This window comes from Penicillium oxalicum, chromosome I, assembly GCF_001723175.1.
Source record: "Penicillium oxalicum strain HP7-1 chromosome I, whole genome shotgun sequence".
NCBI classification, from domain to species: Eukaryota; Fungi; Ascomycota; class Eurotiomycetes; order Eurotiales; family Aspergillaceae; genus Penicillium; species Penicillium oxalicum.
The window spans coordinates 5667479-5681053 of NC_064650.1; the positions used below are offsets into that span (position 1 = coordinate 5667479).

Genomic DNA, 13575 nt, shown 5'->3' on the forward strand with positions numbered 1-13575 from the left:
GGATTCAGAGATTTGAGAGGCGCACGGGGGATACGGACGCATATTGGTTCATTGAGTGACCAAAGAGAACAAGACTGATCTATATACACTCATTACGAGGCAGGATTATCGTGTATGTGCTTGATGGTGAGGAAAATCGTGCTTCATGGCTAGCTCACTGTGAACAGCTATTCATAGGGTACAGAGAGTCCATCAAAATTACTAGTAGGACTATGGACGCAGACACGCTAGTGTCAGTGTCAGCATATGGGCATGAATCTTTCAGTCTTCATAACCACTACAGCCAACCTTAGAGGTCATCTTCCAATTGGTCCCCACTGGCGTTGGTGGTCGTGCGGGCTGACAGCATGTGCTCGGGTCTTCCCCTCGCGTTTGCACTGTTTGCAGAGCTTTATCCACTTGTGGTTCATCATCCCCGCGCAAAAAAAAGTTGTCCAAGTATCTTTGTCGCGAACAGAGAGAGATCGTCTGCCTTCCCAGTCTCTTTGCGTGAACATGTCTCGTGTCGAGGAGCTTCCCGATGATTTCGATGAGTCACTCAAGCTCAATGAGGTGCCCCAGCAGGCCCCTCAGGATCTGCCACAGCCGGGGCTTGACCCTCTGATCGCGGCGAATCAAGCGCCTTTTCCGATCAATGAGGAGAAATTGAAGGAGCTCATTAATGACCCCAATGCACCGAATATGCCACCAGGCCTGGCCTCGGTCAAGTCGCATTCTCTTGAAGAGCTGAAGGAAATGATGAACAAAACGCCTCTTTTCATGACGGACATCGATAATGCTGGCGATGAAAGTACGTCTGTACCACTGGCGGCTTCTACATTTTCAATCTCTGATGCCAAACACTAAATCAAAAATGTTCTCTAGATGGCAATAATGAACTTCTTGATGCACTGCAGGCGCTCCAAAACGAGGGTACCCGAGGTGAAGTTGCGCAAAACTACAAAGAGCAAGGCAATGAGGCGGTCCAGGAAAAGCGATGGATCGATGCCAAGGAGATGTACACCAAGAGTATTGCTGTGATATATGCAAAGGAAGACAAGTGGGAGAAGTCGGAGGATCCGGAAGCGGAGAAAAAAACCTTGCGACAGATGGAGGAACTATCCCACATCAATCGGGCATTATGCAATCTTGAGCTTGGTGAGTCCCGATTACTCTTGGTGATGGAAATGACGCTCAATCACTTTTGCTCAACTCTTTGCAGGCAACTACCGCTCTTGCACCCTTGACTGCGCAGCGGTCATCAAAGTGAACCCGAAGAATGTCAAGGCTTACTACCGTTCGGCAACGGCTTTGCTCAAGCTTGACAAAGTACCGGAGGCCGAGGACGCAGCCTCGCGGGGCTTGGCGATCGATCCAACGAACAAAGCCCTCCAGACCATAGCTGCCAAGGTTGCTGATCGCAAGGCCCAGATCGAGCGGATTGCTGCGAAGCGCAAGGCTGAAGAGGAGCTTACGCGTAAGCAGAACCTCGTTCTCAGCACAGCTCTGCGGGCTCGCCAAATCCGGACCCGGAAAACCGACCAGCCCCCGGACATGGAAGACACCAGAATTCGATTGGTTCCCGATCCGCTTTCGCCGGAGAGCTCGATTGAGTTCCCTGCTGTCTTCCTGTACCCCATGGATGCCCAGTCCGACTTTATCAAATCATTTTCTGAGATGCATTCCATCGTGGATCACTTGGATTATATCTTCCCGCTCCCCTGGGATACAAAGAAGGAGTACACGATCAACAACGTCGAGTGCTTCAGCAGACAGTCTCTGGTTTGAGTCAAGGCCGGAAAGAATTGCCCTTGTTACATCCTTTCCGGAGGAAAGGTCGAGGTTGTCGACGAATTGGTCAGGGTCTACGTGGTCCCACTGTCTAAAACCGGCACTTTCATCGCCGAGATGAAGGCTCGCAAGGAGGGTTGAGTGTACCGAAATTGATCAGCTTGATTCCAACTTCTTGCCCCTGAGCTCGTGAAAGGCGGAGTCATAGCAGGCATCACCAGGACTGATACTTTCCGTTGTTTTAACGCGGTGCATCGTGGAGACCATGCAGCCTACTTGCAATCCTTCTATAGCGCAGCGACGCTCGCCTACCACGTGTGCTGCGTTTGTTTGGCCCCTTCCACCAAAGGCAACAACTCGGATCGGCTTGATACCCATGATTTAATGATGACACGATGTACATACTCCATAGCTTTCCCCGCCTTCCTGTATAAACCACTGCGCTAGCGCTGTAGCGCTCCTCTGAGCGATCGCAACGTGCTCGTCCTTGACCCCCCGGACTACATACTTCGTTTTGTCGTGAGGCTGACCGTGAAACGAGTATTCGACCTCGGCATTCACGACATGAGAAAGCTACACGAGAGGTGCCTTGCTATCGGCTTCCTCGTCTAGGCGTCAGACGAATTGGCACCCCCTATTATGAAAATTTTTACGCACGGGCCGGCCTGATATCTGGCTTTCACATGCATAGTCTGCGAAAAGCAGTCTCTCCCGACTACTTCCTACCATCGATGCCCCTGAGTGGTTCTAGCTGCAGTAAAGGATGTCAGATGAATCACACTTGGCTCCAATCTACCGACTAGGCTCAACTCACATCATGAGGGGCTGTAGCTGTCTACCGGCTGAATTGTCATGGTGTCGAACCCCTGCCAAATCGACTTCATCGAGCGACGCTATTCTCCTCTTGGCTACGCATCCGTGACTTTACCCCGTGGGCAAAGAATTGGAGAGCCATGAAATCTCCACAGTTCATTCGCCTCCGGATCCGAGAGCCTACTAGTGAGTGACAGTACTTGGACTTTCGCCTCTTGGCATGCATGTCGTATTTATCCGGAACATTTTCTGGCTCCTCGATATCCCCTGCTGTCGCCAAGGATGAGGGGAATTCGATTAGGCTTTCTTCAGCAGCTTCCAGCCCGTGAGAGAATGCGGGGATAAGCATCTGTTTCCGCGTGGCGGAAAGAATTCTCCCGGCTTCTGCAGAATCCTCAACACGGAGCTCTCTCCGCGATGAAGAAACAGGAACGTGCGCAGACTTCGACTGGCCGCCCCTTTCCACCAGATCTTCCGCGATTTGGAAGAAGATGAGTAGATTTTCGAACAGGAATTGAGAAAATGTAACTCAGAGGAAAAATCCGGGGATTTGAATCTCATGACAGAGGATCGAATCGGCTAGGGCCCGCAGAATCCACATCTCTGCCTTCATCCAACTTGAAACGCTGGGAACTCTCGGCTAGAGTCCACCACTTGCTCCTTTCTATCGGCTAGTTGCTAGTTGGATCCATCGTTCCTCCATTGGTCATAGCTCAGACTACCGGCTGCTGAGTTTAGTGTCCCATTATCATCTGACATCCTCCGAGTCTGAAGATGCAGATCAATTCAGCCGGAGAGATCATTCCGGTCCAAAAGCCACTTTTACGAGTTTCGCTTGTGCGTGTTCTCGACTGTGTTGCCCCCATGCGGGTTGACAGTCCTTCTGATTGAGCCTATCCGATTCCAGATGTGTGTTTCTGCAGTAAATTCAATTTTCTATCGGACAATCCTATGGCTGTCCTTGTTTCAGCCGCGACTCCTTCGCCACGGGGCGTTTGTCCGAGAGGACGTAGGATACAGACGCTTCTTTCGCTCTCCCCGCCGGACTTTAGGCATGGATTCGTTCGTTTGACCCGGCCGTGGCTTCGTACATAAATGACAGAATCCCCAGACGTGAATACAGTGGATTAGAAGAGATCCAGAGTAGTCTTCAACCCTCGCCATCTTATCGATCTTCACGATGGTTCATCTGTCTGCCACCTCCCTGCTTTTGGCAGCGGGAATCTTGCCCAATCTGTATGTATTGCTATTCCGCCACGAAGAGCTGTTTGGCGTCGTGTTTCAAGGGATGAGCTAATCTAGTACAAAGTGCCCTCGGTGCCGGATTGAACGACGCTGCCAAAGCAATCGGACAGGTCTACTTCGGATCCGCTACCGACAATCCTGAACTGAGTGATTCTGCCTACGTCAAGCAGCTCAGCAACACAGCCGATTTTGGCCAGATCACGCCTGGAAACTCCCAAAAGGTACATTCTCCGACCAGGATTGTCAGGTCGCTGTTCCGCACGTTGCTAATGCTTGAGTCTTGGATTGGTAGTGGGATGCCACAGAGCCATCGCGAAATTTCTTCACCTTCTCTGGAGGTGACACTGTTGCCAAGTTGGCTCAGTCCAATGGCCAAAAGCTGCGATGCCACAACCTGGTCTGGCACAGCCAGCTTCCTAGCTGGGGTATGTCTCCCTCTGCTTCGAATCGAATGTCTCTCGGTTGTTAACAGAATTTCAAGTTACCAACGGCAACTTCAACAATGCGACGTTGATTTCCATCATGAAGAACCACATCACCAACCTGGTCCAGCACTACAAAGGGCAGTGCTACGCGTGGGACGTCGTGAACGAGGGTGAGTGCTTTCGTTTCTTATTTTCAACTTGGATGATCTATTTATCTGATATCGAACAGCTCTGAACGAGGACGGATCATATCGCCAGAGTGTTTGGTATAACACCATCGGCCCGGCCTACCTCCCCATCGCCTTTGCCACTGCTGCTAGTGTGGACCCTACTGTCAAACTCTACTACAATGATTACAACATTGAGTACTCCGGCGCCAAGGCCGCCGGTGCCCGAAGAATTGTCGAGCTTGTTCAGTCCTACGGTGCCAAGATCGACGGAGTTGGTCTCCAGGCTCACTTCATCGTCGGCAGCACCCCCAGCAAGGACGACCAAAAGAAGGTCATGGCCGGTTACACTGCCTACGGAGTTGAGGTTGCCATCACGGAACTTGACATTCGTATGAACTTGCCCTCGACCAATGCGCAGCTCACCCAGCAGGCCACCGACTACAGCAACACCGTCAGCGCCTGTGTTGAGACCAAGAACTGCGTCGGTATTACCATCTGGGACTGGACTGACAAGTACTCCTGGGTTCCAAGCACTTTCTCTGGACAAGGCGCGGCCTGCCCCTGGGACTCCAACTTCCAGAAGAAGCCTGCCTACAACGCTATTCTGAACGCCCTGAACGCTGGCAGCAGCACCGGCGGTGGCTCACCCACTACCACCACCACCACCACTGCCGCCGCGACGACCACCACTGCCCCCGGTGGAAGCGGATCTACTGGTGGCATGGCTCAGCACTGGGGACAGTGCGGTGGTAACGGCTGGACTGGCCCTACTACCTGCGCCAGCCCCTACACTTGCCAGGCCTCCAACCCCTGGTACTCTCAGTGCTTGTAAGCGACTTGAGCGCTATTTGAAAAGACGCCCACAAGGTCTCCTTTGCGTATTGACACCCTGGGAGATGGGGTCAACTGTCTATGCCTCGATTTATCCGGCCACCGGGCAAACTCTTGTGCTTGGTATCGGTCGACCAGTACGCTATATTATCTAGAACTACTTTCAAACATTGACAACTTGATCAGAATTCGCGAGACCATCAATCCAGACAAACCGGTTTCTGTACATAATCATGGTAGTCGTCAACGGCTATACTGAAGCCCACTCTTTGGTTTTAGACCCTGTATGTGGAATCGAGCTCGGCCTTTTTGTTCCGGTATAGTATGAAGTGAACTTATGAAATGAAACCAGGTATCTACACTTCAAATATGATTTGGAAACCCACGATCCATTCTTGGTTCCAGATGGAGAGGTAAAGACATGTTTCAGCCCTGGCTATGCAAGTAAGCTTCTCGACCTAATGGCTGGAATAGCTATGTCTCCGAAAGTCATAAGCAAGCTATTTTTCAGGAACATAATTGCATATGAATAATAACCTGCGTTGAACGTTCAAATCTCCCGAAGAGGTTTGGGTAGATCATAGTGGGTTTCCTGTGAACGCCGGTTCAAGAGGACCAATGTGAAACCGGAGATGTTTGGCCTACCACGGATTTCATGATGTACACTCTGCAATGCACAGTATAGAGTGGCGGACGAATGCTTGTTTCTATAATTGCCCGATAGCTGCGAGAATCTATTGAACCCCTGCAATGGAGGCCCATGGAAATTCTGGACGGCCGCTGCCGTCCAGAGCGTGACTTGGTCTCGTGACTTCACTTCGACGTTCTGTCCTCTCTGGTTCGACAAAGTCTTCGAGGCTTCCGCAGCTTTACATCCCCCTGCATCTTGTTCCTTGGTTGGCCAATCTCCCAATCTGTGTGACAGGCTCTGCTCAGCACTAGTCCAGACTCGATTGTAGTATAGTGTACGACTAACCGATACTACCCACAGTCGACCAAGTCGGAGCGTCTGGCCAAGAACGCGAGGGCTAGCATCTCCACCTGGGCCGAACAAACTCCGTTGGACTAGTTCCATCGCCTACGGCTGATCGTACTGAATCCGGCGCAAAGTCCTCTGTCACCCCTTCCTCTGTCGCCCACTCGCCGACACGTCACCCTTCACGTCCTCATCTCGACAACGTTCTCCGTTCTTCTGGCCATCATTTCTTGACGGGACCAATCATTTCTGCTTATCTACCCAACTCGGTGAAATCCCAGCTCTCCTCTAGCGTCCAAAACGGCCAGACCCTCATAGCCGCTCTGCAAGTTCGTTTCGAGCCTGCCTCATCCCTGGATTCCCGTGCAAGCTCTTCCGCCCGTCTCTCTCCGTCGCCTGGCGCTCGCTCTCTCTTCGGTCCGTGCGGCGCAACAATCAAAGGCGCCTTTTTGAGTCTCCCGAGTCGAGTCACCGCGGCTTTCCCTTGGATTGAGATCGCATTATTGCGGAGAGGACATTCTCCCGCTGAACGTTCCACTGACGTATCCACGCGGGCCGCTTCCCCCCTTCTCTGCTCATCTCATCTGTATCGCGTCCAAGAACCCAGCTCCATTGGGCTGATTCCCCCACACACACCATGGATCCTAACGGTGGCTATCCCCCTACCTATCCCATGCCAACCCAAACCCCGCCAAATCAAATGCCCTTCTACCCCAATTCAATGCCCCAATATCCCCAGTCCAAAACACCGATTCCACCTGTGCAGCAACAACAGCATTCCTATGGTGCGATGCAGATGCACGCTGGCGGCCCCGGAGGAGCTATGATGCCCGGCGGCTTTCCCCCACAAACATCCGGTGAGTGAGCACTTTGTCACGTTCTCTCTTCTGTCCCTATTATTTTTTTTCTTGGTTTCTCTGTGGCTCGTGTAAGACGTCTGTCGCTGTTACTCGAGCGCACCCAATCTCTCGCAAATGAATTGCGCGAAACGAGACAGGTGGACTCTGCTCTTGCAGCCGCGCGCGGTTGAGGCGCGATTCCCGTCTCGTCTCTGATTGCGTCGTTTCTGTCTCGTCGCAACTTCACCAGCACGTTCTCCCTACCCTCTCTACTCTTGGATCCATGACGAGCCATACAAGTCTTTACCCGCAGCCGTCATTTTGGCATAGTGCTTTATCCGAATTGCATGCAACGGCCTATGCACTTGAACGCGGCTCATCGGGCAAGAGTGGTTTTTTTTGTCTCTTGAAAAGTTGGCTGGATGATGCGAGGAAACTAATCTGACTTTTGAACTTTTCATAGTCGCTATGGACGCCTTCTTGTCTCCATTTACTCAGACTCCCCTCCCCACCAACATGACACCATTCTCCCAGCCGGGTGTGATGCCTAATGGACCCTCGGTTGTCCAGCAGGCCTTCAACCAAAATATGGCCTCGATCCAGCAAAATTCCCTGCTCACCAACCAGCCCAAAATGTCAAATACCAATTCACCCCAAGTCCCTCACCCTGAAACCCCAGTTCAGGTCCAGTCTCCGGCCCAATTCCCAGCTCAAGCGCAAATGCAGGCCCAAATGGCAGCGCGCGAAAAGGCACGAGTGACCGTACTACTCGATATCAACTCTGCTCTATTGCAGGAGGTGGTCAACCTTCAAGCATCGGGAAAGGCCGGGATTCCTTTATCAGGTGATACCAGCAGCTCACCGTCCGACCCAAGCGCAGATCCCACCAAGGCACCTGCCTCAAAACCAAGCCAAGAATACATCGAGTGCATGCGCCGACTGCAGGCAAATCTGGCGTACCTGGCCACAATAGCGGATCGGGCCAAAAAGTCCGGTGGGGTGGCACCCCCGGCTCCGGCGATCATGTCGCCGCCTCCGCACCTGCTCGCTGTTCATGAGCTGTATGCCAAAATGAACGAGCTGTTTCCTCGAGCTAACAAAGGCTCAACCCCTCAAACGCTCAGCCCCGGGGCAATGCAGGGTAACGGGGGACCCAGTCCATCGCCCATTACGGATTCAGTGATCTGAACCGGCGTTAGATGGCTATCTTGGGGTCTTCGGGCTAGTTGAAACTCATTTGTGCTGGTGAACACGCGGGTCGTGCAATTCTTCCTCGAGAATCAATTTCGCCTGGTTTTGAATCATTCAAGCCTCATTCCCTCTTCTCTTCACGTGAATATTGTCTTGAATGGAGTTCACGAAGCGCCTCGTCTGTGAGAGCCAATCGTGCTCTGTCATTCATCAAATAAATCAAGGTCGATGAATTTCTTTCCCAATGAGCATGTCTAGACAGCGAGTCGAACTGTACATTCTCAACCACTCTCTAGCAATGTAATACAATAAGGATAAGATAAGTTGAGCACTATCCTCGAAAACGGTGAGACGGATTCAAATGGTGGTACCACTGCATCTGGTTCAATAGTCATTCCAGTTACAGAACTACCTTCATCGTCCACGGGCCTTGCTCTCACATGCTGTTCCGCGCTTCGCTTCACTGTACATTTTCTTGGCAAACCCGATACTATACATTATACAATGGTCCTGAGCGTTACCTAAGCGGTTGCATCTAAGCAATAGTCCTCACATCCTACTTGATCCGTGCGTTCATTCGGATTAAAGTCGTGGTGTTTCCAGCTTTGACTAATTGTCATCACCTCTCATGTCTTGTCCTCCGGCTGCAGGGATCGTCGTCCCGGAGGCTGTTCGTCATGTCAGGCGCGTGGGCCATGAGATCGGAATCATATCCACCAGGCGGACTGTCGCCCAATCAACGCCGTCGGATCTCTCTCCGCCTCGCTGCTCTTTCCTCCGCGAAGCAGCTTCTAGAGTCTTTTTACCCAATCGCGAATGTCTCTGTTGCTGCGGCGCTGCAGACGAAGCGTGCAGACTCTCCAGAACCCTCGGATTCGGCCTTTTACCAAATTCGCTACTATTCTTCCGGCCTGCATCATCCCTTCTGTGCATTGGTCGTCGATTGCGCACCTTGCTGCACCTGACCGGTCACCTGCGCGCCCCGATTATCCGTGTTCGATTTCGCCCAAGTGCTCCATCGCCTCCTCCCAACAAGTTCCTCGCCGGCAATTTTCGACGGTCCTCTGTCGCCATTTCCTTCATCGTCCGTTCTTAAACTCTGCGGCAGTGATGAACGCAAACGGGGATCTTGGGCCAAAGCGAAAGCGCAGCGCCGGTGCCATCGAGCAGCGTCCTGCCAAACACCTGAAGCCTGAGGGCTCGGTCTTGACTCCCGGCGACTCCACGCCGGCCAATGGGACCGTGTATGATGTTGCGGAGGGGGAGGAAAGCGACAATGACTCGACTCGGATGTTGCCGCTCGGCACTGCCCAGGCGGATTCGCCCGAGTGGCAGGCGATGATCGAAAGCGTCGTGAAGAGTGTCGTGTCGATTCACTTTTGTCAGACGTGCTCATTTGACACGGAGCTCTCCATGAGTAGTCAAGCTACGGGCTTCGTTGTCGATGCGGAGCGTGGTTACATTCTGACGAATCGACACGTCGTCGGCGCCGGTCCATTCTGGGGTTACTGCATTTTCGACAACCATGAGGAGGTGGGTCGACAGATGATCGGTTGTATTTTTACTTCTCACGATTGCTAACTGACTGATGATCTCCAGTGCGACGTCAAGCCCGTTTATCGAGACCCTGTTCACGACTTTGGTATCTTGCAGTTCGATCCAAAGGCCATTCGCTACATGAAGCTTCAGGAGCTCAAGCTGCGACCTGACGGGGCTCGGGTGGGTGTCGAAGTTCGGGTCGTGGGTAACGATGCGGGTGAAAAATTGAGTATTTTGTCCGGCGTCATCAGTCGTCTGGATCGCAATGCTCCGGAATACGGTGAAGGGTACAGTGATTTCAACACCAACTATATCCAGGCTGCAGCGGCGGCCAGTGGTGGTAGTTCAGGCAGTCCGGTCGTGAATATTGACGGGCATGCTGTGGCTCTACAAGCGGGTGGACGTGCCGATGGCGCCGCCACGGACTATTTCTTGCCATTAGATCGTCCACTTCGTGCCCTTGAGTGTATCCGCCAAGGCCAACCAGTCACTCGCGGCACAATCCAAACCCAATGGATTCTCAAGCCCTTCGATGAATGCCGTCGGCTGGGCTTGACGCCCGAGTGGGAGGCCGAAGTGCGCAAGGCCGCTCCCGCCGAGACGAACATGCTGGCCGCTGAGATCATTCTCCCTGAAGGTCCAGCTGATGGCAAGTTGCAGGAGGGAGATGTGCTGCTGAAGGTGAATGGCGAGCTTCTCACGCAATTTGTTCGTCTGGATGATATCCTGGATTCTAGCGTCGGTAAGGCCGTTCGGCTGCTGGTTCAGCGAGGAGGTGACGACGTGGAGGTAGAATGCGAGGTAGGGGATCTCCACGACATCACTCCTGACCGTTTCGTGACTGTTGCGGGAGGTACTTTCCACAACCTCTCATACCAGCAGTCTCGGCTCTATGCGATTGCCACTCGCGGTGTCTATGTCTGCGAGGCCGCTGGCTCCTTCAAGCTTGAGAACACCCTATCTGGATGGATCATTGACTCGGTGGACAAGCGGCCTACGCGCAACCTGGATGAGTTCGTAGAAGTAATGAAGTCTATTCCCGATCGTTCTCGGGTAGTGATTTCATATCGTCACATCAGGGACCTACACACCAAAGGAACAAGTATCATCTACGTGGATCGGCATTGGCACCCCAAAATGCGACTGGCGGTTCGTAATGACCAGACCGGCATTTGGGACTTTTCAGATCTCGCGGATCCCATTCCAGCTGAGAAGCCTGTGCCTCGCAAGGCAGACTTCATCCAGCTGGACGGTGTTAGCCAGCCGGCCGCAGCCGCGATTGTGCGAAGTTTCGTGCGAGTGTCGTGCACAATGCCCTTGAAATTGGATGGGTACCCTCAGGCCAAAAAGACTGGATTCGGCTTGGTCATCGATGCCGACAAGGGTCTCGTCGTTGTTTCAAGAGCCATTGTGCCTTATGATCTCTGTGACATCAACATCACCGTCGCAGATTCGGTCATTTTGAGTGCAAAGGTTGTGTTCCTTCACCCACTGCAAAATTACACCATCATCCAATACGACCCTAGCCTAGTACAAGCACCTGTACAAAGTGCCCGCCTCAGTACCGAATACATCAAGCAAGGACAGGACACCATCTTTGTTGGCTTCAATCAGAACTTCCGGATCGTCGTGGCCAAGACCGCCGTGACCGATATCACAACCGTCTCGATTCCGGCCAATTCTTCGGCTCCTCGGTATCGCGCTATCAATTTGGATGCCATCACAGTTGACACTGGTCTGAGTGGACAATGCACGAATGGCGTCCTGATTGGTGAGGATGGCGTTGTGCAGGCTCTATGGTTGAATTACCTGGGTGAACGTACACCCAACTCTCACAAGGATGTCGAGTACCATCTCGGCTTCGCCACCCCTTCCCTTCTTCCCGTGACATCTAAAATACAGCAGGGAGTTACTCCCAAGCTACGTATCCTGAACATGGAGAGCTATGTTGTGCAAATGAGTCAGGCGCGCATCATGGGCGTGTCGGAGGAATGGATCCAAAAGGTGACGCAGGCCAATCCTTCTCGCCACCAACTGTTCATGGTCCGCAAGGTGGACTGCCCTCCGGCAACTTTCACGTCCGATGTCGACAGCTTCCAGGAAGCTGATATCATCCTCACGCTGGATGGCCAGCTCATTACCCGGGTCTCTGAACTCGATGTCATGTATGAGAAGGAATCCTTGGAGGCCCTGATTGTTCGAAATGGCCAGGAAATGCGTATTCGTGTCCCGACTGTCCCCACCGAAGATCTTGAGACCGATCGTGCTGTTGTCTTCTGTGGTGCTGTCTTGCAAAAGCCTCACCATGCTGTTCGACAGCAAATTACGAAACTTCACAGTGAGATTTACGTGAGCGCTAGAGTACGTTGTTCCCCTTACACCATATCCGAGGTGCCCGGTCGACTAATCAATTCTGCCCACAGAGCCGTGGCTCCCCGGCCTACCACTATGGGCTTGCCCCAACCAACTTCATCACTGCGGTCAATGGTGTTTCCACGCCAAATCTGGACGCATTTGTCGAGGAAGTGCGCAAAATCCCGGACAACACTTACTTCCGCCTGCGCGCAGTCACCTTTGACAACGTTCCTTGGGTAGTGACTATGAAGAAGAACGACCACTATGTAAGATCATCTGGCCCCCTGGCATTTGCCTTTCCTTCTCATTGCCCGAGACCTGATGCTGATTCTGTCTGTCTAGTTCCCAATGTCTGAGTACGTCAAGGACCCGTCTGTCGAGGCCGGGTGGCGCACCATTTCCCACGATAAGAGAAAAGATGGCCTTGGGGCTGCTTCTGACGCCGCGAACCTGAACCCGGACGCTATGGATGAGGGTGGTGATGCTGGAGGCAGTGATATTGAGCCTGACATTGAGTAGGAGTTCTGGATATCCAGTCTGCTTGTCTGTTCGACTACATAGACCTGCCACGGGTGACTAGAGACCTCCAGTCCTGGGACCAATCTTGTATTATATGTGCATGTCACTCGATGGGAGTAAAAGGTCGGGATGGACTTTTGGGAGGGGAACACAGTATTGATTGTTTGTTTTTTCTGTCTCAAATTCAAGTTCTTTCTGAGCGACAGTCTCCAGTTCCAGTTGCGGATCACTTTGGCCTGGTAGAGCTGTCTGCGCAGGTTCCAGCTGCCCGACGCCTACGACTCGGTGTCGGCGAGATTGAAACCGGCACAGAACCTGGCGTATTAGGGTTCTTTGCTTATCCACAACTCTCAGCAATGATTAGGTTACTCCCGTCTGTATCCATCATCAAAGAATAGTCCATTTCAATCTGGTCTTCCTTAGAAGCAAACTAAACTCACTGACGTATGTCGGGCTCTTTGCCTATGTGTACACAAACCTCATTCAAATTTGGTACCATGACACAAATTAACGCCGACTCACTGCTTCCATTCAATAACTAAGAATCGGGTTTCACGTGTGGTAAGAGCCGCAGTTTAGTTCGAATTATGCAGCACATCCGCCGACCACCTAGCAGGTCAAATGTAGTGACGTTTTAGGGCTCTTCCTATCCATCATCTTCAGATCTCGCCCCTGCCCGTGGTGGCGCAGTGATATTTTATTTCCACATAATTAGGTTAAAGTAATTAGATAGATCGACGCTCTTCCTTTAATATGTGTTTCGTCCAACGGTTGCTAGTCGCACTACTAAGCCGTTTGGATAAAAGGGTGGTGCTCGTTCTATTGCCCCGCCGTTCCAATAAAAATAAATATATTCCGCTCAACATAAAAGGCGGCCGCTACCCAATGGACCTCCATGACAA

General features: G+C 52.2%; 4 protein-coding genes across 4 annotated transcripts; all 4 read left to right on the plus strand.

The window, feature by feature from the left end:
- Window positions 1-495: 495 nt before the first annotated feature.
- POX_a01870 (uncharacterized protein) lies at window positions 496-1767 on the plus strand (the record flags this gene model as incomplete). The annotated part of the gene is made up of 3 exons (XM_050110794.1): window positions 496-790; window positions 865-1137; window positions 1202-1767. 3 exons carry the CDS (start codon window positions 496-498, stop codon window positions 1765-1767), a joined length of 1134 nt encoding a protein of 377 aa, XP_049974562.1.
- A 1996-nt stretch (window positions 1768-3763) lies between these two features.
- On the plus strand, window positions 3764-5255 carry POX_a01871 (Endo-1,4-beta-xylanase D; the record flags this gene model as incomplete). The annotated part of the gene is made up of 5 exons (XM_050110795.1): window positions 3764-3819; window positions 3893-4049; window positions 4121-4253; window positions 4310-4423; window positions 4483-5255. The coding sequence occupies 5 exons, from the start codon at window positions 3764-3766 to the stop codon at window positions 5253-5255; spliced, it is 1233 nt and encodes a 410-aa protein (XP_049974563.1).
- Window positions 5256-6867: 1612 nt separating this feature from the next.
- On the plus strand, window positions 6868-8257 carry POX_a01872 (uncharacterized protein; the record flags this gene model as incomplete). The annotated part of the gene is made up of 2 exons (XM_050110796.1): window positions 6868-7087; window positions 7533-8257. The coding sequence occupies 2 exons, from the start codon at window positions 6868-6870 to the stop codon at window positions 8255-8257; spliced, it is 945 nt and encodes a 314-aa protein (XP_049974564.1).
- Window positions 8258-9076: 819 nt separating this feature from the next.
- POX_a01873 (Pro-apoptotic serine protease) lies at window positions 9077-12673 on the plus strand (the record flags this gene model as incomplete). Its single annotated transcript, XM_050110797.1, has 4 exons — window positions 9077-9793; window positions 9860-12160; window positions 12223-12420; window positions 12497-12673. 4 exons carry the CDS (start codon window positions 9077-9079, stop codon window positions 12671-12673), a joined length of 3393 nt encoding a protein of 1130 aa, XP_049974565.1.
- Between the last annotated feature and the right edge of the window lie 902 nt (window positions 12674-13575).